The sequence below is a fragment of the Exserohilum turcica genome (genome assembly GCF_000359705.1).
Source record: "Exserohilum turcica Et28A unplaced genomic scaffold SETTUscaffold_10, whole genome shotgun sequence".
Taxonomy (NCBI): domain Eukaryota; kingdom Fungi; phylum Ascomycota; class Dothideomycetes; order Pleosporales; family Pleosporaceae; genus Exserohilum; species Exserohilum turcicum.
Genome location: NW_007359915.1, coordinates 1425462 through 1446228, shown reverse-complemented (window position 1 = coordinate 1446228; position 20767 = coordinate 1425462). Strand labels below are relative to the sequence as shown.

At 54.0% G+C, this 20767-nt stretch overlaps 9 protein-coding genes across 9 annotated transcripts; 4 read left to right on the top strand and 5 right to left on the bottom strand.

Annotated features, from left to right (window-relative positions):
* Nucleotides 1-31: 31 nt before the first annotated feature.
* SETTUDRAFT_101891 (uncharacterized protein) lies at nucleotides 32-3000 on the top strand (the record flags this gene model as incomplete). The annotated part of the gene is made up of 2 exons (XM_008023500.1): nucleotides 32-234; nucleotides 1287-3000. Coding segments are annotated over 2 exons (1917 nt in total), but the record flags the coding sequence as incomplete, so codon positions are not given.
* Nucleotides 3001-3423: 423 nt separating this feature from the next.
* On the bottom strand, nucleotides 3424-4044 carry SETTUDRAFT_25112 (uncharacterized protein; the record flags this gene model as incomplete). Its single annotated transcript, XM_008023044.1, has 1 exon — nucleotides 3424-4044. The coding sequence occupies one exon, from the start codon at nucleotides 4042-4044 to the stop codon at nucleotides 3424-3426; it is 621 nt and encodes a 206-aa protein (XP_008021235.1).
* An 898-nt stretch (nucleotides 4045-4942) lies between these two features.
* Nucleotides 4943-5338, bottom strand: SETTUDRAFT_36506 (uncharacterized protein; the record flags this gene model as incomplete). Its single annotated transcript, XM_008023120.1, has 1 exon — nucleotides 4943-5338. The coding sequence occupies one exon, from the start codon at nucleotides 5336-5338 to the stop codon at nucleotides 4943-4945; it is 396 nt and encodes a 131-aa protein (XP_008021311.1).
* A 394-nt stretch (nucleotides 5339-5732) lies between these two features.
* SETTUDRAFT_125440 (uncharacterized protein) lies at nucleotides 5733-6329 on the bottom strand. The gene is made up of 3 exons (XM_008023499.1): nucleotides 6221-6329; nucleotides 6021-6127; nucleotides 5733-5959 (listed from the first exon to the last, which is right to left on the bottom strand). The coding sequence occupies exons 1-3, from the start codon at nucleotides 6301-6303 to the stop codon at nucleotides 5868-5870; spliced, it is 282 nt and encodes a 93-aa protein (XP_008021690.1). The 5' UTR covers nucleotides 6304-6329; the 3' UTR covers nucleotides 5733-5867.
* A 225-nt stretch (nucleotides 6330-6554) lies between these two features.
* On the top strand, nucleotides 6555-7785 carry SETTUDRAFT_125437 (uncharacterized protein). The gene is made up of 2 exons (XM_008023498.1): nucleotides 6555-6805; nucleotides 6991-7785. The coding sequence occupies exons 1-2, from the start codon at nucleotides 6648-6650 to the stop codon at nucleotides 7301-7303; spliced, it is 471 nt and encodes a 156-aa protein (XP_008021689.1). The 5' UTR covers nucleotides 6555-6647; the 3' UTR covers nucleotides 7304-7785.
* Nucleotides 7786-7979: 194 nt separating this feature from the next.
* SETTUDRAFT_101874 (uncharacterized protein) lies at nucleotides 7980-12815 on the bottom strand (the record flags this gene model as incomplete). Its single annotated transcript, XM_008023497.1, has 1 exon — nucleotides 7980-12815. One exon carries the CDS (start codon nucleotides 12813-12815, stop codon nucleotides 7980-7982), a length of 4836 nt encoding a protein of 1611 aa, XP_008021688.1.
* Nucleotides 12816-12974: 159 nt separating this feature from the next.
* On the top strand, nucleotides 12975-14136 carry SETTUDRAFT_166868 (uncharacterized protein). The gene is made up of 4 exons (XM_008023496.1): nucleotides 12975-13261; nucleotides 13317-13405; nucleotides 13455-13586; nucleotides 13638-14136. The coding sequence occupies exons 1-4, from the start codon at nucleotides 13209-13211 to the stop codon at nucleotides 13811-13813; spliced, it is 450 nt and encodes a 149-aa protein (XP_008021687.1). The 5' UTR covers nucleotides 12975-13208; the 3' UTR covers nucleotides 13814-14136.
* Nucleotides 14137-15533: 1397 nt separating this feature from the next.
* Nucleotides 15534-16009, top strand: SETTUDRAFT_166867 (uncharacterized protein). The gene has a single exon (XM_008023495.1). The coding sequence runs from the start codon at nucleotides 15541-15543 to the stop codon at nucleotides 15952-15954; it is 414 nt and encodes a 137-aa protein (XP_008021686.1). The 5' UTR covers nucleotides 15534-15540; the 3' UTR covers nucleotides 15955-16009.
* Nucleotides 16010-18078: 2069 nt separating this feature from the next.
* Nucleotides 18079-18756, bottom strand: SETTUDRAFT_25106 (uncharacterized protein; the record flags this gene model as incomplete). Its single annotated transcript, XM_008023043.1, has 2 exons — nucleotides 18079-18450; nucleotides 18697-18756. 2 exons carry the CDS (start codon nucleotides 18754-18756, stop codon nucleotides 18079-18081), a joined length of 432 nt encoding a protein of 143 aa, XP_008021234.1.
* Between the last annotated feature and the right edge of the window lie 2011 nt (nucleotides 18757-20767).

Here is a 20767-nt window from a genome sequence, read left to right as displayed (position 1 = left end):
GCGTGTTGATAGTAGCAGCCTATACTTGCCAGCGCCAATAATACCCCCAATATCATCCTCGCCAAGAACAACGACGACGACGACGGCGACGACAACAACACCAACAACAACAACAACAACAACAACAACACCATCAATAACAATAACAATAACAATAACAATAACAATAACAATAACAATAACAATAACAATAACAATAACAATAACAACAACAACAACAACAACAACAGAAACGTCAACACCCGCGCGGCACTGACGCTGCTGCTGCGGCCCGCTCGCCTCCGCCTCCCTCTGATGCCGTGCCAAGTTTCTAGAACGCGGAACCGCCGCCCTCGAGTCCCGCCTATACACACAATACACGTACACGCAGCACAAGATTCGCCAATGTACGTGTGCATCGTTGCTTTGTGCTTTGCCACGCTGAACCGCACAAGGTTTACCATGGTTGCTTCTGGTCGCGCTGTCCATGAGCGCCCGGCGGTCCGCGCGGTTGGCATGGGGACGACGCCTGTGCCTGTGCCTGTGCCTGCACCGCCGGCATCCACCCAAGTCCCCAAGCTGATGCAGACATAAGACGTGGCTTGCATCTGCTCGTGCTCAACTCGCGCTCAGCGCCCGTCTTGCAAGGCCCGTGGCAGCACAAGCACATGCGTGTCACGTGACGCGCCCTCGGCCCAATGCGGCCAAGGCGCGTCGCTTCCGAAACAAGGCTGAGCCGTTGGTGGAGCGCTTCACAGACGGGTGACAAGGCCGACATCACCTCTGCACTCCCACTCCCTCCGTCACAGCCAGCCACTCCGCCATTCCACCCGTCTTCCACACACACACCCGCACACATGCCTCGACTCGCACTCGCACACACACGGTCGGATGGCCGGATCCTCCCGCCTCACCGGACGCTCCATGATACACTGCTGCTGCCGCTGCTGTATTACCCCACGCCTGATACCCAAATCCCGCCTTGATAGGCAGTGCGCTAGCCAAGTACTAGCCGCGCATCTCCCCCAGCTTCTGCTCCACTAGACGATTCCCGTCCCTCGCCGCTTATCTGCCAAACCCTCTCGTTCGGCTGCTCAGCCTGCTGCCCTCTTCTCCGACCTTGCGTCTTATGCAACTGCACATGAACCCTCCATTCGCTCAGGAGCTGGCGCGGCAGGCTCATGCCCCCATTATATCATTCCCTGCACATGGCGGACCCTACCGCTGATCCCGCGTCCGCGCCCGCCTCTATGCTCCAGCTAGCCATGCCCGACACTTCCCCGGCTGACGTCAAATCTGTCAACAAGACAGCGTCCAACGCCCCGAGTGCTGCTAGTCTCAGCCGCAGGAAGCAGTCCAAAAGCCGTAATGGTACCGCCTCGCCTGGCTAGCCACCCTCGACATGTCACCTTGCTGACACTGTGCCTAGGCTGCAGTACTTGCAAAGCAAAGCGCCTGAAGTGTGATGAGAAGAAGCCCACCTGCGACCAGTGTGCCAGGCGTGCTGTGCCCTGCGGTGGCTACAAAAAAGAATTCAAGTGGAAGCTGTTTGAAGAGCCCACCGGCAAGGCGAGACCGACTGCCAGGTCTCAGAAATCACGCTTGCCTGCCCAACCCTCCCCGGCAAGCATCCACTCTGCTGCACAATACCACCATGACGCCAGCTCATCCTACCCTGCCTACTATGCTCCGCCTCAGCCCTCTGCCCCCTTGATGCACAACCCGCCCATCTGTACATCCTTTTCCCAGCCATCGTTTACGCCACGGGAAGATCCCGTCACTGCCCCGGCGCCATCGGCCTTCCTGACTACCCCTCAGCTGATATCACCTGTCGACTCGCATGCACCAGTCTCTTTGGCATCATGTAGCATGTTTGGCTCTGAGAGCACCGGAAACACCAAGACGACAGCTGGTTCTAGCGTCTCATCGGGTCAATCACCCCGTCTGGTAGATCTCCTTATGCCAGGGACAGACCTCAGCGTACCTCCAGAGGAGTACTCGTCGTTCCTGACCCAACATGAAGCCTTCTATCAGCCCACAGGCTTGACGCCACCACCGCCCATGGGCGATGACCATGGCATTGAAGAACTAGTGCGCGAGGCTCACCAAGCTCCGGCAACCTGGGTCGTGCGACTGTCTTCTCCTGCCTCGTCAAGCTCAAACGGATCGTCGCCAGACTCGCCAGAGTTCCGAATACCTGCTCACATACCACTGCCACCCTGGTCACCAGACTCTCTATCTCGGCGCTACCATCGCGATACATGCGGCGTGCTGTCCCTCAAAGACGGCCCCACTGAGAATCCATGGCGCACTCTGATCTGGCCGCTGACCCAAGAATGCCCGGCACTCTATCACGCCATCATCTCCATGACGTCGTTCCATCAGTCCAAAGACACGCCCACCCTACGCATCCAAGGCATTGACCATATGCGAAGTGCGGTCCATGCGCTGGCTGCAGGTCTGCAGGACATGCGCGTCGACGCTGCCATCTCAACAACCCTCGTACTCGCTTTTGCTGAGTCTTGGGACCAGCACATCAGCACAGGCATCAACCACATCAAAGGCGCAAAGGTGCTGATCAACCAAGCACTCATACAGCACCGCCAAATGCCCCTGCAGGGCGAGGAATGGGCTCGCTTGAAGTTCCTGTGCAATACCTGGATCTACATGGACGTCCTCGCCCGTCTGACTTCGACCGACGAAGATGAGACTTATGATGTAGACATGGTCCAAGAAAGTATCTATGCAACCGGCGACACAGACTCGACCCTTGATCCCCTCATGGGCTGCGCACATACCCTCTTTCCCATTGTTGGCCGTGTGGCAAATCTGGTGAGAAGGGTGCGAAAGTCTGACAGCAATGGTCCTGAAATCATATCCCAGGCAGCGCAGCTCAAAGCCGGGAGGGGAGTGCAAGGCAGGTGCACAAGCGTTGGGCAGGGTCTAGAGATGCTGTGCCAGGTGTGCCAGCACGCTGATTACAGGCGCCCAGGTAGTGCAAGGGGGGGGGGAGGTACTTGACTGTCAAATGTGCCGGTCATTTTGGATAGGACAAGGTGTGGTGGAAGTGAGTGACAGTGGAAACAGTGTATTGTGGCAGTCTAATGCAGATGGGAATATTCAGCGACGTGTGTAGGGAATGAAGAGCGTGGCTGCAAAACAATAAATCGTGCGACATTTACCTCCTAGAAGAGGGATTCGTCCCGGAACCAGCGAATGTGCTAGGCGTTGTGGGAATCGCTAAAAGGCTACTCGTGCCCAACTATCTATGGCCTTATCACAGACACCTGCCCAAACGTCAAAGTGACAAGCAACATTAAAGTGCAATAGTGCATGTCTAGATGCTCGAGTCTGAAGTGTAGAGTCGTAAAAAGAAATGAACGCGCATGTAGCAGCTCGCAGAAATGCATACTCTGGCATCCTAGGAACGGAATGAAAATGGTCTTAACCAAGGAGAATTTCCCAACTCCAGTCCTTCATAACACCTAGCCAGTGGAGTCGTCCCTTGACTGTGATTTCTGGATCTATAAGATGCATATCGGAGGCAGGTGTTTGTCGCCAATCGGAATTGACTGTCATGTCTGTATCAGGATAGGCGCCAAACTCACCACTCGGCGGCATATCTAAGTAGCTTTCGGCACAAGCATCTTCAACCATGGCCATGCGTTCAGCTGCATGTGCATCTCTTCGGCTCCAGACTTCCTTTGTGACTTCCAAACATCTTTCAATTATCCCCAACTTCATCCGCTTGGACATGAGCTGCCAGCGCGCCTTGACCCATTCACGCTCATCGGGATTGACAACCTCGCAGCCAGCTGCCATGAGAGGATAGATTTGCACAATGATGGAACGAGAGCGAGGATCAACCGTCGCCAACTTGGACAAAACCTTCCTTGCAAGTGTACTCGGAGACTGGGATGGGATTTCTGGAACCGCCTGGTGCAGATAGAGCAGCGTCGCATACTGGTAGGCAACGGCAGTCTTGATTGCGTCGTGTGGGCTCGTTGTTTCGTCTTCTGGGTCTTGGATGAAAGAAGGGGGTGTCCAGTCTCGGAGTTGCCCCATTTCCCAAGCAGCAAATTAGCCCGAAAAAGAAAATCAACAATTTATTCAACCTACTTCCCTAGCCCCTTGTTATCCAAACATTAACACAAACACATATATACCCTAAACCACTCCCTCCCCCTAACCCCCAACCCCCCTACTCAATCTCATCAAACACACATATATCCAAGCATCCTCCCTGAAACCCCCCCCCCTCCGAAATTGCCGCCTCCCCCATGTGTAATCTCCCGCTCATCTTCTCCAGGTACCGAGAGTACGCATGTTGATATGTACTCGCCCGCAATTGTTGCAGCCCCGTTTCACAATGCCAGGGAATATGTTTGTTGTGCTTGAATTAGGGTTGCCCCCCCCCGCCCCCTCCCTGCTTGTATGTAGAACTAACTAGGGTTGGGTTGGGTTTGGGATTAGGATTTGGGGAAAGGAGTGCCTGGTAGATGGGTGTAAGTGTAAGTGTAAGTGTAAGTGTAAGTGTAGGTGTAGGTGTAAGTGTGACGATGGGGAGATGGAGGGCAGGCGTTTTGTTTTTGTGTGGTAGTATTGGATGTGGGAAGTGATGGTTGTTACGGGAAGTACTTGGTAGAAGTGAGGGGGGTTAGATGGGATTAGTTGAAGGGGTTACAGTAGGGTCTTTTTTCTTCTCTTCTTCTTCTCCGTTTATCATGGAATCCTTTCACACACACACATACATCACATTATAAAGCAAAATGAAGCGGAAAATAATCGTCATGAGGGTATATTTCCAACCCCCAAATCCCGCATCACTGGTATAACCTGGACAAAACACAATGATGAAAAAAAAATCGAAAACGACCAACAACGCCAACAACGCCAACATTTCCCTTGATGTTAAAGACGAAAAAAAAACGTAGAAAAAAAAAGACTATTCAACGACGCACGCTCAACTGCCTTGCTGATGACCATAATATTCCTCCAGCTGGCGACTGTACTTGACCCAGGCCTCCCTCTCCGAAGACATTGCCTCGATGATCTTGTCCTTTTCCTCGTGGCGCCTATGGTGGTCCTGGAGGGACTTGTTCTTGTACTCGAGGGACTTTTGCAAGTCCTGGACCGACTGGTCCTTGAAGGCCAGCGACTTTTGCAAGTCGGCGATGGCCTTGTCCTTGAGCTCCAGGCACTTGTGCTGGTCTTGGAGACACATGTCTTGTGTCTCGAGGCACAGGCCTTGCTCGCGGACTTGGGCCTCCAGCGCCGCGATGCGCGCTTCCAGCGCTGACACCGTGCCCATGTGGCTCTCCGAGACCGCATACGTGGCGGCGCGGCACGCCGGCGTCATGTTCAGGCACGGGGCCTGTTAGAGGTGGAATTGCTTTGGTTAGAAATGGGTCAAGTGGGCACTGGGCACTGCGTGCCGGGTTAGACTAACGTTGACTTTGATGTGGAAGTCAGCCATTGCCTCGTTGATGTCGAAGCTGGTTGCCGGTTGTGCGGACATGGTTAGTGGTAGTGGTAGTGGTAGTGGTAGTGGTGGTGGTCCTGGTGGTGGTGGGCGCGAGGTGGTTCTGGTTCGACGACGCTGCGGCGAGAGGTTCGTGTGTGATTGTGGTGGAGAGCTTGGGAAGAAGGCGAAGCATCATGGCCAGCGAGGTTTATATACCCCTCGTGTGGGGCACAAGTTGCATCGTGAAGGTGAATGAGGAGGTGAAAGCGGAAATGAAGACAGTTGGGTGAGAGCGAAAATGACGTCTTGCTATTTGGGTGAACTCGGGAGAGCATCATGGCATCTACACACAAACTCATTCCCTTCTCTACAGTTCACTCCTCGCTATTCATGCTTATTCCGATTTCATCGCCGCCAGCCCTGCTCATGAGCCCTTCTGCACCAGATCCGACACTTGTTGTTCAATGGCCTTGTCTTCGAGGCCCTTGAGCGGCAGCTTCTTCTCCTTTCCAAAGTCTGCAATGGGCGGCTATTGTCAGCATTCCATTCCTCGTTCACCGTGACTTGGGCTACGCACCGAATCTCGCATAGACGGTGGGCTCGGTGCCGCTGGCTTCTCGGATCATAATGGGAATGGACGGGTTGGCCTTCTTCATGGCGGGATAGCTCCGTGTGAGAAAACTCCTAGCAGCTACATCAGCTCTGTCTTTGATTGTCCCATGGCGCGCAATCGCATTGCGACGGTTTCGCTGGGAGGTGCATCCAAAAGGCGCATACCTGGTCGCGGCGCTGTGTTCGCTAGTCTGGCAGAACAAGAAGCGCAGCTCCTTGAGCCCGTTTCCGAAAGCTTTCGAGGCCATGGCGAGGGACAGCGGGGGGCTTGGATCGGGCTGCGTGAGGCTCTCAATTGGGAGGATGTGTCGTCACTCTCCAGCGAGCCCGCCGCGCCGACATTCAATGTTCGTCAAGCAGCTGTCCCAAGCGCGCTTTACCCAAAGTGGTTTGGCCGTCCGGAGCAACGGCCATTGTTAATCCCGGATTTGTCCTATCCACCGTCTTTCAGGGCCCGACATCGCGACGACGACAACGACGACCTCACCCTGCCAATCGTCCCGGACCTGGTTGCTACCTTTGCTCCCGACACCTCGATTCTTGTCTCCCCCCCCTCCACCGACGCAGAGTGAGAGGCTAAATACCAGCAATCATGTCGTTCCGCCCCGGCTCCCGCATCTTCAGCTCCTTCCGACCTTTCTTCCAGCGCGCAAATGCCCGCCGACGAGTCAACACAGCTGCCAGCGCCGAGCCCACTGGCTTCGCAAAGTTCTGGAACAGCCCCATTGGGCCCAAGACTGTGCACTTCTGGTACGCCTGTCTCCATGCTTCTTCGTCCGTGGTATCTGCGACAACATTTTCGAAATGCTGGCGGGCTTCCCGTTTTCCCCGCAATCTCCGAACGTGTGTGTGTCGCATGCGCGGTTCCTTTACCCGGCATGCATTTGGCACAACGCACGACAGCAACAGTATGCTGACAAGTTTGTTTCGAATAGGGCTCCCGTCATGAAATGGGGCATGGTGCTCGCTGGCGCTTCCGACTTCACGCGCCCCGCCGAGTCGCTCTCCTTCACCCAGAACTTCGCCCTCATGTGCACTGGTGCCATCTGGACACGCTGGTGCTTCGTCATCCGCCCCAAGAACATTGCTCTTGCCGCCGTCAACTTCCTCGTCTTCTGCGTCGGTGGCACACAGGTCGGCCGCATTTACCTTTACAACCAGAGCTTGAAGAACACAGAGGGCCAGGCAAAGGGCGAGATGCAAGACTTGAAGCACACTGCTCAGCAAGCTGAGAAGGCGCTCAAGTAAGTGTTTACATGGGAATGAACGGGCGATAGTATGAGGGTTAAGTCGTTGTTTTCTCGCATCAGGGCAAGGAAAGGCGAGTGGGAGAATGCCGAACAAGAAAAAATGTACCATCATCTATCTTGTACTATCCTCCACTGCATGAGGTTTGAATCTTGAAGCATATAGAGGAACTCATCCTCGAAGCCTTTCTCCAATTCGGCCGTGCTGCTCTCAACTTCTGATATGCAGGGTGCTGTCTACAAGTGATTTTGGGTTGGCACGACTAGACGTACATCTCGCAATCTGTTCATGCAGCATATATTACATTCACCATAGCTAAGGCGCCGTGACATACATAGCATACTATACAAAAAAAGGGTCAACCGCAACTCCTGAAAGAAAAAGAAAAGCAACTCAGGGCCCTGGGACCCGGACCCAAAACGCCAATGCACATCGGACACCCTGCATTGTACCCAAAAAAAAGCGCCGTTCAATTAAGAGACTTGGTTTTTGAAAAATAAAGAAGAGAAATAAATCCAAAAAAAACATCTGGCGTGGGCATCACGTCCGAGTAATTTTACACCGCAGTCCTGCTTTTTTGTATATGATAAAAAAAAAACTAAAGAGGTGGAGAGATAAGTATGGAAAAAAAAGAGAGAGACGAAAAAGCCGAGCCACAGAAAAAATAAACAAGACCTTAGTAATAACTCAATCCCGACACCCTAGCTTTCTTCTTGAACTTTTTCTTCGCCTTGGTAGGCGTGGGACTGACGACATCTCTGCGGCCACCGGGCCTTTCTCTCCTCTTTTCCTCGCTGCCAGTGCCCGCCATTTTGCTTACGCCGCCCGTCATGAAGTCGCCGTATGCGCTCTCGGCGTAAGCCGGTGTCGTGGTGCCACTGGGCATCCATTCGCTGGTGTTGTCCCATGTGGTGCCATCTGCGTGTGCGGCGCGCACGCCTTCAATGTAAGCCTCCATTCTGCTGCGCTCGCTATTGTCTTCGAGGCCGCAGCCGCAGCCACAGCCGACTACGCATTCGCCGTCGTCCATCCACACTTCGTCGCCCATGCAGTCCATGTGTGCAACGTGGCCACATGCAGGACACAGGTGGAAGAGACCCGAAACACGGATCCAGCAGATGCTGCAGCTGTACATGGGTTCCGATTCAACCGTCCCAGAAGGTATCGTGCTGAGCGTCTGACGTGAGCGGCTATCGCGCAATGACGAGCCGCCAGAGAGATTGGATGTACCCCGTGATAGACTTGGTCTGCTCGCCCGGCTCAGGGGTGGCTGCAATTTGGATTGGTCAGGTGAGGTACTGAGTCCAGCAAGGCTCTCGTCAAGCTCCTGAGTGGGTGTGCGAGCTGGTATAGAAAGACGCAAATACTGCTCGGGAGGAATGAATGCGTCCATAGGTAGGTCCGCTATCTGCTCTTGCAGGATGGTTGCCATGGTGCTGGGCTGGAATTCGGTGGCCTCTGGGTTGAAGGAAAAGTGTCTTGGAGATGCCACAGACATCCGCTTCATTTGAGATGCAGTGGGCGTTGGGGGCGCCTGTGTTGAGGCTCTTGATGCATGTCGCGCTGGTTTCCCATGATCATCTTCGTCGCTGGACCGCTCTAGTGCCAGGGAAATCGAGCCAGATTTCGAGCTGGTGCGTAATTCATCAGTTGGAAAGTACGACACAAGACCGTTGAACTTGAGTACTTCGGCGCGAGCACTGACTAACCCCCAGCGGTTCAGCATCTCGGCATACTGCTCCCGCCAAACACGATGCAGCCAGTTTTTACTTGAATCCAGCAAAGGCGCACTGAAGCATGCCTCATCGTCAAATTGGTCTTGGTTTTTGAGCGTAACCTTGATAGCTCTACTGTCGTCGCCGTCTCGAGGCGTACCAGGCGCAGTGCGGTCTTTAGCGCCTGTTGCACTGTAGCTGCCTTCATCATCAACCTTCTCGTAGTCCGAGTCGGATTCGCCAATGTAGTTGACATCGACCTGCTCGGATTGTCCGAAACTTGCCCGCTTTCCATGCTTCGGGCGTGGGGCCGCCATGTTGCTCTGATCGTGTGAGTCGCTTCCGTAGAATGTTGTTGTACCCCAAGTAACTCCACTAGTGGGCGCGGATGTAGAAAGATCCTCGATACGTGACCTTACTGGCGGCGAAGAAGACATGGCATTTGAGAATGGCCGTGACAAGGCTGCTACCGCGCTCGCAAAGTTCGCCGTTGAGCTCTTCTTGTGAGCTGAATGGCCATGCTCTGGGGATATCCCATATGGCGTATTGACCGCTGTCTGAGCATTTCGCATCGGGGCTGCCTGGGGAAAGACGGGTGGTGTATTGCTAGTAGAGTAAGGCGTAACGGGGTCAGAATTTAATGTATCGCTTCCCCAAGGGCCATTCGAGCTCCCGTGGCTTCCATAAGTGTCCAGGTTTTTGGCAGATTTTTGAGACCCAAAGTCATTGGACGGTGTTGCAAAACGTGAATATGAAGGCGTAGACGGAACAGAAATGCTTGGTTTGAACAAACTCCATGCCGCGTCTGGTGACGAAAAGTAGTCTAGTGAGAACGCTGGTGCTTCCATAGACATTGGGAGCTGGCACTGCCGCATTTTGGCCATAGCAGAGGTCACCCCTTCACGAGCCGCAGGCTCAGCGAAGATACAAGACAGCATGGCAAGCATCTGAACATCTGCGAGATGTTCAAAGTGGTTAAAAAGCGAAGGTATCAGCCGTGCGACAATAGAATGATGACCCCACTTGACCCTGGCCTTCAGCGTAGGATTAGCCACGTTGTCTGCCTCGTCAAACGCGAGATCAAGGCCGCTATCCTTGCGCTTGATCTTGACGAGAGCCCTCCTGGCAAGCACAAGAACCTGATCCCTCCGATATTGCTGGGGTAGTATCTCCACTGGCACTTCGTTACTCAGAATCAGCTTGCACAGCATCCAAATATCGGCAAGGTCCTCGTATCCGTGTTTCCTCGCTACGTCAGAGTTGTGCTGGCAAACGAACGGCCCAGGGCCAAAGATGCGGTATTCCTTGGCAAGAACCCGTTTACTGGGCACCAAATCATCCGTTGCTGCAAACAGAACAGATACGGTCGATTTTGGCTTGGACGGCTGTTTTGCTACACCACCAGAAGAAGGCAATGAGTTCCGCGACTGAAACCGAGAAGCGGACTTCTGCCAAGCCAGGGGAGGCTGGAAGTTTCCAATGCGTGCATTCGCGCCGTGGTCGGACCCAGATGAGGAAGACGGCGTGGAAGATGTCTCCCACGAACCGACAGAAGAGGATAGTGACGATCCTCCATCAGAATCATCCGCACGATGGGAAGTGAAGCGTCCAAAGGAGTCAAAGATGTCGTTCTTCAAGCCGCTTTGACGAAGGCTTCGTGCAATCTGGAATCTGAATACTTCTGAATCAGGGGCTGACTTCACGGGAGGTATCCTTGCGACTACAAGAGATCCATCGGCTGAAAACCGGGCAGTGCACTGGATCGGAAGGGGAATGTTGGCGTTCATGTGGGAAGACTGCATCACATCGTCGGTGAACTCGCCTTCATGATCCTCATCCTCACTGGAGCTTTCTCCTGGTAGTGGCCCAAGGTCCTCTAATGGCTCTACGCCGTCGGCGAGATCCAGGCTGTCGTCCAAAGCACGTTCGCCCAAAGCATACGAAAGTACTGCTTCAAGGGCGTCACGCTCTTGCTCCGCACAGGTAGCAGCAATACGGTGCATGTTGTGAACCAATTCTTCTTGCTGCTCTCTGCTAATTGACGCTGTCGTCCTCTCAAATTCAATATCAAGTGGAGTCGGTATCCTGTGGCGACCAGAATCTGGATGTGCGCTCTCAATGGCCTTAGGATACGCAGACGGGAACCGGATTGTGAAGCGAAGGAACACGAGTTTTGAGCCATCGGTGACGGGATCATGGTCACCCCAGGGTCCATTGAAAGAGACCTTGATGCGGCGGCCTGGGACATCAATCTCTTCAAACGCCAGCTTTTTGTACTTGTTGCCAACATAGGATATCTCGGCACCGAGATCGTTTTGTTCTTGGTACGGGTACTTTTCTCCGCGATCGTCCTGGTTTGGTCGAGCGTGGAAATCATTGACATTGTTGTGGCGATCGCCCCCGAACTTGACGCCGTTTATCCAAGTGATGTGATTAACAACACGTGGATCGTTTCGACGAATAGGCTGGGCGGTCATGGTTTCCCGTGATAACGTCTCATGGCGTATCCTAGATTCTGCCTGTCCCCGAAGGCGAGAGCTGTAAACTTCGTCGTTGAGTGAGTAATTCTGCAACAGCGTCGACAAGTTTCCTTTGCGCTGTTGACGCGGTGGCCCAAACTGGTCCCGATCGCCCAAGGTAGTGGTAGGGATGGGGCCGTCGCGGTAGGATACGTAGGTGGCTCCCTTGCGCGTTGAACTGGGCTCCTCGACAAGACGCTCGCCTTTTCGGTAGCCAACAGCCTTGTTGAGGAGTTCGGGTTCGAGGTGGTGGAGTTGCAGACGTCTGTCAGTGCCCCAAGATATCAACTGAAAGTCGCGGTTATTGATGCCATAATCGGTAGAACCACGCGTACGCCATAGAAACTCGCGTACTTGGGCATCCGAATCGTGCTTTTGGAAGGCATAGACTGGTTCATTGCTAAAGGTCGAAGGGTCACTGTCGTCGACATGCTTGTACAGCCAAAGGTTCGAGTTTCCGCGTTGGGGCATGGCGAGGACGCCGTGTGGGAAGGGCGTGTGCCGTGCTCGCCATACTGGATAGTGAGTGCGGATAACGCGGCGGGGGGTTGTGATGTTTTCATATTTGCCTACGTTGTTCCAAAGCTTGATAGTGGCGTCGAGAGAGCACGTCAGGATCTTGCTCGCGTCATTGCGGTTCCAGTCAATACCGTAGATCTTGGTGCTGTGAGCGGCAATGGTGGAGAGCGGCGTCGCTCCATGGCGCGTGTCCCAGATGTGGAGGTACTTGTCGTGGGCACTCGCAATAATCTTGTCATTCTGGCGGTTCCATTTGACCTGGGTGGCTCCGGCCGTGTAGTCGGCAAGCTTCAACGGAGCCTGCCTGCTGCGAAGGTCATGTACAAAGACGAAGCTGTCGACGCCGCATGTCGCAAGCAGGTCTGGGTGGTGGGCAGAGAAATTGATGTCTGTAATGGCGCGGTCATGGGCGCGCAGAGTGTACTCGATGGGCGCCTTCTTGCTGTTGTACGGCATGGAGAGATTGTACACGAGGGCGAGCTGGTTGCGCGTGGTAGCGATCCATTCTGCGCGGGCTGCAAATGGCGACCACTGCACGTCGGCAACGTCCCATGACGACTGATTCGGAATGAAGCGCGGCAGAGAAAAGAGATTGTCCAAGTCAATGATACGGAGGCCGCTCTTGCTGGCGAGGACGATGTCGCGGCCTGCTGGGCTTATGCTGGCGGCCCCGATCTCGTCATCCACCCTGACCTCGACATCGCGATCGAACGTCGGCGACTGGAAGGCCGACAGAGGCCCGCCCGCCGTGGCCGCCATCTTGTTGTTGGCCGTCTCGCGCGCACGCGTGTAGAGTGGCGATGGTGGTGACGGCGGCGGATGCAGGCCGTGGCTGCCCTGGCATCCCTAGCGCCTTCCCACCGCATCCTTGTGAGCTGTGCATGGCGCTTTCTGCTTTCTGCACTAGGGGGCGCGCCGCTTCGGTAGGAACGAGGCCCGGCCGATTACGCAACATCAAACATGCACGCCTAGTCCTGTGGCTCTTGCGAAGACAGACGACGCGGGCTTGCTACGTCAAACGCAGAGACATCGTAAAACTCGCCTCCTCCGCTCGCAAACCGGCCAGCAGCACTCTCAGCCTCGCCGCCTCAGCCTTTCTCTTTTGCGACCGCTTCTTCCCCACCGCCTGTGACTGCTGCCCCGCCATCAGCCATGGCGCTGCCCAAACGAATCATCAAGGAAACTGAGCGTCTGGTCAACGAGCCGTGAGTACCTCGAGCAGCATGCCGTGTGCCTCTACTGACCCAGGCCGCTGTGCAGAGTCCAGGGCATCAGCGCGACACCGCACGAGGACAACCTGAGGTATTTCGATGTCACCATCGACGGTCCTAGCCAGTCGCCTTATGAGGGTACGTCGGCACCCAGCGACGTCTGGCTTTCCAGCTAACATGCCTCTAGGTGGTGTCTTCAAGTTGGAGCTGTTCCTTCCTGACGACTACCCCATGACGCCGCCCAAGGTCCGCTTCCTCACCAAGATATACCACCCCAACATCGATCGTCTGGGTCGCATCTGCCTCGACGTCCTTAAGAGTACGTCTTGGGCCTTCTCTCACATGCCGGAGACTATGCTGATACTTCCAGGCAACTGGTCGCCTGCCCTCCAGATTCGCACCATCCTCCTTTCAATCCAGGCTCTTTTGGGCGCACCCAACCCCGATGACCCTCTTGCCAACGACGTGGCGCAGGCGTGGAAGGAGAACCAAGCACAGGCTATCCAGACAGCCCAAGAGTGGACACAGCAGTATGCTAAACCGTGAGCCGCCCGCTCCTTGACATCACTCACGGGGGCCATCCTTTGGCGCTGGCATGGGCAGATGGCGCTGTACTCTTCCTCGGCATGATACCTGGGAGTTCAAAGAACAGACTTGCACTATGCCACGCAGCAATGATTGATTGGCCTTTCGAGACCTTGTGTGTGATGGAACAGGCCCTTTGATTTCGCCCATTTCCTTTGTATAGTACTGGCCATTTTACTGCCTCTGCAAGCCCTGGCGTTGGATGGACAATCTGGATAGCATGACGGTGATATATTTCCCACTGCATGATTGAGAAACTCGTAGATTTTTTAACCGGGATTCTGGCCAACATGAAGATCGTGGAATGAATGATGATCTTAACATGCCACCCCATTGCTGAGTGATATGCCCATTGACGCTTTCGAGAGTAGTCGTTCGTTTGTGGCATGCATTTGCTGCAACATCGCAACCAGACATAGGGCAAATTTTCTGCTGAAATCATTCGTATAGATGGCTCCTGCTTCGGCCTGTGAAAATTTGGCTTGAAATGTGCAACTTGCGTAACTGCGTGCGTGCGTTCCTGGCAAATGGTGGCCGCGTTCGCCAGAGGCTTCCGGGCTCCCTTGGTGGGGGAACTGTCCGCTAGCTACTTGCTTCTCTTGAGCCCCTCAGTCGGCACCATGACACCCCACCATCACACCAAGAACCACAATTGTCTTCTCTTGGGCTCTTCTTTTCCGTGCCGATGCCCTGATGCCTCTGCTCTTGATTTTGATGATCGAGATCTTGTTCTTACCGCTTTGGTGGTCCGTACTTTGGGGGGACGCTGCGGATCGAGCTTCCTCTCCCCGCATCCTCTCCCCCAGTACCCCCTCCTCCCCCGCCTCGCCATCGACTGTTCGGTATCCGGACATGACGAAGAGCTTCTTCGGCAGCTCATGCAGGTCTGCAGCTTCGCTGTAGCTTCATGAGCGGAGCTTTACCCGCGGAGAGACAACAGCATCCTGTCCGCAGCCTCGCCAAGACCCCCGTGGAAGAACAGGCGGCGCGATGCTCTCTCACGACACGGAGCACCTACACCGAAACAGAATCCTCCCCATCGAATGCAATACGGTATAGTTGATGGCCGCCATCACCGAGCTTGGTGGTGCTCCTCGCCGGAGCTCCCAGATACACAGGACATAACGCGAATAGAGACGTCGCGGTTCCAGAGCCGACGAGGCCTCTGGCTATGTGGGCTGCGACATCGCCTTCCGGGCTTTGAAGCATCCCGCATAACCTCAATACCCCTAAGGACAGGCTGCCAACATCGGGCGATGTTGGCGGAAGTCCCGAACGAGCGACGATGGCCTCAGACCAGCTCCGACCAGGTCGCCATTCGCCCATGCTCCTGAAAGGTACTCCAATGTCCGAGCATCGTCAAAGTATTGGACAGCCACGAGTGGCTGCCGCGCATTCTGACACAATAACTGCAAAGGTTTTACAGCTAGTGTACCCCGCTTGATGTGGACAAAATGACACCGAGACCACGCGACAAAGGCATACGGCGAGCATGCGATACATAAAACAGGAATGTGCGGGTGTCGATGCGAAAGGATAACCCGGATGCCATGATGCCTTCATCGGCAGAATGAGCCTTTACTTGCACGGCTGCTTGTAATGCCTGGGTCTTCCGCATCACGCTGCCCAGCTCGGTCCAATGAGAGGCATGCCGACGGCACTGCATTGGGACGACCAGCCTCGCCAGCATGCGCTCAGTCCGAGATACAACAGATCCTGGGAATAAAAATGCCGGGCATTGTGCTGGTAGTGAGGGCAGTAGCAGCACGCTGCGACGTACCGTCTGCCACCCACAATCGAAATGTCCGGATTGGAGAAAGAACCGAACGCAAGCAGGCCGCGAGCGCGTAACGGATAACTCGCCGGCTAGGTGTGGTAACATTGTTCTGATTGAGAACACCAACCGAGCATTGCCACGGGCGCCAAACGTGTCGATGCTTCTCAGCTTCTCCTACAATGCACACGCGATGCAACGCGCAGCAGGAAGGCGTCCTATCCGATTCGACCGACACACCACACATGGTCTCGAACCACAGAATATTGATACGTTCTGGTATGATACTCATCGACCATGTGCGCAAAAGCTACCGGCAAGCGGCTAGTGGCATGCCTCCGTTGCGTATTGGATGGCGCATAAGGATATGCCGGTGGCTCTTTTCAACGGCATCCCTCTCTGAAACGGATGTGCTCAGGTCGCAGCCTCAACATGGGACTTCTTAAGGGCATCGGCCAACACGTTGCTCTGTTCAAGCCAGCTTGCGATAGTCACCAACCATGTTGATAGGAATACCGGTATAACCCTAAGTGAGGTCCCGCCTCTTCACATGAGAAGCGCCATGCCATAGTATGCCGATGGTGCGCATCAGGCGAAGCGCGCATGTCCGACCTGAAGCTCGACATCCATTCCTAAAAGAAACACCGTTATGACTGTGCTAGTCATGGACTTCGACCGATGTCGAGATGAGTGTTCACTCAAAGTTCCTTACAGGCAAAACTCAATGACGGTGTTGCTCATTGGCGGCATTCCTCGCTGTCGTTCTTCAGCCCTGTGTCACTCGCCAATCGAGCCTAAAAACACCGCACGCGTGGGTTGATGCATTCGCGTATTTTCAATTGGAGAAGACGGAATTTGTTGGCCAATGACATGGAAAACAGCCCTGTTGCGAAGGACTTTCTCCATTTCGATGCACTGGACTGGCCAACAGACATCTTCCAGTTCATCAATACCTTTGATTCTTTTCATCACTCTGGAAGGTTTGAATGCGTAGACGCAGTGTCATCAGCCTAAGTCGCCGCTTCATGTCTTAGGATTTTCCATCATGATGCCTCTGGCTGGATTGGCATCGGCTTCCACACAAGAACCAACTCTTACGACAGCGACATGTGTATCGATTCATGGCTCATAGTCTTGAGAACTGAAGGCGCTGTTGGATCTCTGCGATAATCTCAGAGCCATCATCAAGTCTTTTTCGGATTGATAGTACGATTGGCCATTCGTTCACAGGAAAAGACTTCCACCTCGGATCCTTCGATTGTCTTGGTGGCTCTCGAAGCTTTCTTGTTAGCTGAGTCGTAATGAGCCCAGTTGGTGGGATTCCGAACATGGAGTTACACCAGCGATTTGTGTGTACGTGGAGTACATACGCTGTGCCTCTCTCATGTCGATCAAACGGCGTCCAATCCGTGGCATAGCCAGGTGTGGTGGTACCATTGAAGGAGCCAACCTGCCATGAGGTTCTTCGTGCCAGGCCATAAGAGAGTGATAGACGCGATACCAGGACACTGGAGAACGCTACAGCAGGCTCCTCTCCTTCTCCAAGCTTGTTATGTGTCAATTGGTGATACCCTTGGGCAAGAGTTCTCGGGCATTGTGTCTCCGGTTGGTGTCATATGGCCCGTCGCTCGTGTTGTTGTGCAACAGGAGGTACCAGCGCACCGCATCTGTCGTAGAAAGAGCTTGGAAATGTATGGTCGAACGTGTATCAGGTGGATTACTCGAAGGACAGTGCGGGTGACTGCGGTTTCAAAAGGGCTACTTTCGCATCGACGTCGGCGTTCATGGACGAGAAAGGGACCGGCCGTTGTTCTGGTGTTTCGTACGAGGTACTTCCAATCCTATGTCAAGGGTCAGCGATCGAACAAAAAGGAATTCGACAGATCAGCAACAAGGTACCTCAAGGATCTGGCTTCCCTACTCCAACGCACATCACCAACTGGTCGGGGTTATGTATCTCGATATACCTTCGGCTATCCATGCGTGTGTCGCTCTTCCGGAGTCGCTATGTTAGGATGACTGCGAACTACTTCCTTTGTTCCAAGGCCCACAACAGCCTATCGGCCTCCTCGAGTAGCGACCTTCGAGTAGCGACTCTCGATGCCTGCGAACATTTTGGCCGCGAATCATCGCTTGTCAGTGATGCGGTGCTTTGGCCTTTCACTACCTTGACCAAAGACGTGGTTTGCAGCAGACTAGGGTGTAGGGGTGTCTTCAGCTAAAGCTGCACCTTGTACTCGAAGCTTTGTTTGCGAACAATGGCCTTACCAGCCAAAGAGTCAAGCCGATCAAGCACATTGTAAAGGCCTTTGGCGCTTCTTGTCTTCTCAAGTCCGCCAAGTCGTCGAAGCGTATGGCCGATGTCTGCATTGTGCGGGAAGGTGCACTTGGCTCGTGTCAAGTCCTTGCGGGAGACGCAGGCGCCGAGTCATGGCGGGCGGGGCATCAATTCCTATGCAGCTACTGTCAGTTCCCGTCGATCTGCGCTCTTGTCGTACTCGCCTGCTCTGGCCTTCAGAAGACACTGTGTACCCTTGACAAGGGTGACTCGACTCTCAAAGGGAACGAGCTCCTCGGTGCATTGCAGATGTTCATGAGCGCGCTTCTCAATGGCCGCCAGGATGTTGGCAGCCTTGCTGGTCGAGCGGGGGTTGAAGTGCCTCCCGCCGTCTGCTGCGGGAGGTGCGGACTTACGGAACTGAGCAATGCGCTTGCGGTCGTCATGTCCGGTGACAGATCTGTGGTGTTCTTCTTGGTCCAGGTCGCTTCGCCGCTGTTGTCGCAGTCGAAGGACCCCCGGCGGAGACGACCCCCGGTGGAGAAGCTACGGGGGATGTCGGTAGACGCTCGCAACGACGATGCGTTGCTTCGATGAGGCTCGCGCTGCATGCAAAGACGTTGCACGGGACATTGAGAAGATGTAACTATTTGCATTCGGGAAGTCAGTAAATGGGGAAAGAGTGTCTCCTGTTGTTGTGGCAGGCCTACCTATTGCTGTCGAGAGCTCCCCGCTACGCATGGCGATCAGAAGAGGGACAGGCTGGACTGCATCAGTGCTTCCCATACCTACACCAAGTCTGGTCAGTCTTCTGAAGAGCTTCTTGATGAGGATGGAGCCTTTCAATGTCATCGCTGACCCCCATGGGTGTCTTGCCTGGTGTTGCGGAGATGCGCTGCCGCACCCAAGCTTTGCGATGGAGAATTCCGAGCACTTACAAGATTGCTCCTCCTTGCCAGAGGTGTACCGCGATGCTCTAACGAGTAAGAGTATGTGGTTGTTCTGCATGTTGTTGGTGTCGCGGTGGTGTTGTCGTCGTCGAGGGGGCGCGACATCAGGCCAATTCCCCGCCAAGGCCCTCCGCCAGCGCGCCAGATGAATGCATCATCAAGAAAGCTATTCCATATGACCAGGATGTGCTTTTGATGAGCCTCAGGCGCAAGTCAGAGTAGAGTTGGTGCATGGTGATGGTGCAGAGGGTTGGGGAGTGGGTCAAGTCATGGTTGCGGAGAAGGAGCCCCATGAGCAGACCAACGCCCTCAGCAGAATCCGGCCGCCAGATGAAGCATAGCAATGCAAACTGGACTCTGCCTATCACCTAGGACCCTTGGGAAGCAGCCAATCCCCTGCCTTAGCGATTTTCGACGTCACCGCCTCCGGTTTTTTTCCAACTCAGGTTTCTATGACACCTAACCAAGTCTCCTTTCTTTGGCTATATATACAAAACGAAAGCTCCAATATCTCATTAAGCAGCAACCAGCAAGAGGTTAGCAGGTGGAGGAGGACATGGTATAACCAGGTAAGTCTCCCAACCGGGTCCGGATCCGAGGTTCTTCGACAATGCGGCGAGAGGTTCGAATTCGTATACGGCGGAGAAAAAAGATGTAGGTTGCATTCGGGTAGGTATGTATGGTGGACTAACCCCCCGGTGCAACTGAACTTTTTGCTATTTTTTGCGGCATAATGGAGCAGATGATCCACCGGTTTCTGCATGGGCGGCCGAGTTTTTTTATTAGAATATGGCTGCAGAGAGTGCAGTGTTTACTTGGGGAAATAGTGCTGACATAGTGCGGCTTGACTGTCTTTTTTTGCCTCTCCAAGCAGCTACCACGACCTCTATCACCGGACATTGCAGCAACGCAGATCGAATTAGGGCATTCCAGCAAGCCCCTGCTCTCAGTTCTGATAATCTTCGAACTCCAATGAATATCCATAGCCAGAAGGCGCTCTAAGATCGCAGGGAGACGAAATTGCGTTTTTGCAGCAAGTTTGCAGTTCAGTTTCTCTTAGAGATTCCCTCGTCAAATGCTCGCCACTCCAGAGTAATCCACGAAACGGAAAATTCAGAAAAGTGAATGGGGGGTATCATTTCAAAGGTAGGTGTGGCGGTAATGAACCTTTGACGCTGCCGCTGTATTCGCGTTGTTCGAGAGATTGAAGTTCGTCGTAAAACACATGGCAAAACTGTTCATAATAACTCACAGGCTACGAGACGAAGATGTGCAATACGTGCATCACGCCCTCCATGGAGCTGTCGACATTGTGGAAGTCTATAGTCGATCTTCATTGGAATCTACCAAAAACAAGATATATCATTAATACACTAGGTCGTCTGGCCTTGTTATCGTAATTTCGAAATAGTTAATCAACACCAATCGTAACTCCCAAAAACGCGCAATTGGAGACTAATACTACACGGTGTAACGTGTCGATCATACGACATTATAGCAAAACGTTAACAACAGCGTACTACGCACAATGCGAGGTTAAGGTCACAAAGAGAGGTCTCGAAGTCTGCACGTTCACGATATTGAATTCCTATCCGCCAAAGACGAGATAAACCGCCTGTTTGACCCCTTACAATGGTATATCGAGCACACAAATCCATATATTCCGTAGCCGCCCCAAGCGCTGCAACCCCCATAATCTCCACCTCGCCTTCCCCCACCACTTGTTCCAGCGTACACAGCGTCAGCTTGCCCCTCCATCTCCCATTCCTCCACGGTGCGACGAATAGCGCACGTATGGATTCGGGCCGAAAGACACGGAGAAAGCGTCTTGACGATCCACAGCCCACGTCAACCCGTCCGCCATCTTGCATAAGCGGAGCTTGGCGGATGCAAACTGGTAGCGCGGCAGATGG

Excerpts from the sequence above, each read along its gene's own strand:
- SETTUDRAFT_125440 (XM_008023499.1), bottom strand. The coding sequence starts at position 6,303 with ATGGCCTCGAAAGCTTTCGGAAACGGGCTCAAGGAGCTGCGCTTCTTG. Across the intron at positions 6,128-6,220 it reads GAACACAGCGCCGCGACCAG|GAGTTTTCTCACACGGAGCT; the intron begins GTATGCGCCTTT and ends TGTAGCTGCTAG. Across the intron at positions 5,960-6,020 it reads CACCGTCTATGCGAGATTCG|ACTTTGGAAAGGAGAAGAAG; the intron begins GTGCGTAGCCCA and ends CGCCCATTGCAG.
- SETTUDRAFT_125437 (XM_008023498.1), top strand. The coding sequence starts at position 6,648 with ATGTCGTTCCGCCCCGGCTCCCGCATCTTCAGCTCCTTCCGACCTTTC. Across the intron at positions 6,806-6,990 it reads CCCAAGACTGTGCACTTCTG|GGCTCCCGTCATGAAATGGG; the intron begins GTACGCCTGTCT and ends TGTTTCGAATAG.
- SETTUDRAFT_166868 (XM_008023496.1), top strand. The coding sequence starts at position 13,209 with ATGGCGCTGCCCAAACGAATCATCAAGGAAACTGAGCGTCTGGTCAAC. Across the intron at positions 13,262-13,316 it reads GAGCGTCTGGTCAACGAGCC|AGTCCAGGGCATCAGCGCGA; the intron begins GTGAGTACCTCG and ends GCCGCTGTGCAG. Across the intron at positions 13,587-13,637 it reads CTGCCTCGACGTCCTTAAGA|GCAACTGGTCGCCTGCCCTC; the intron begins GTACGTCTTGGG and ends TGATACTTCCAG.
- SETTUDRAFT_166867 (XM_008023495.1), top strand. The coding sequence starts at position 15,541 with ATGCGCTCAGTCCGAGATACAACAGATCCTGGGAATAAAAATGCCGGG.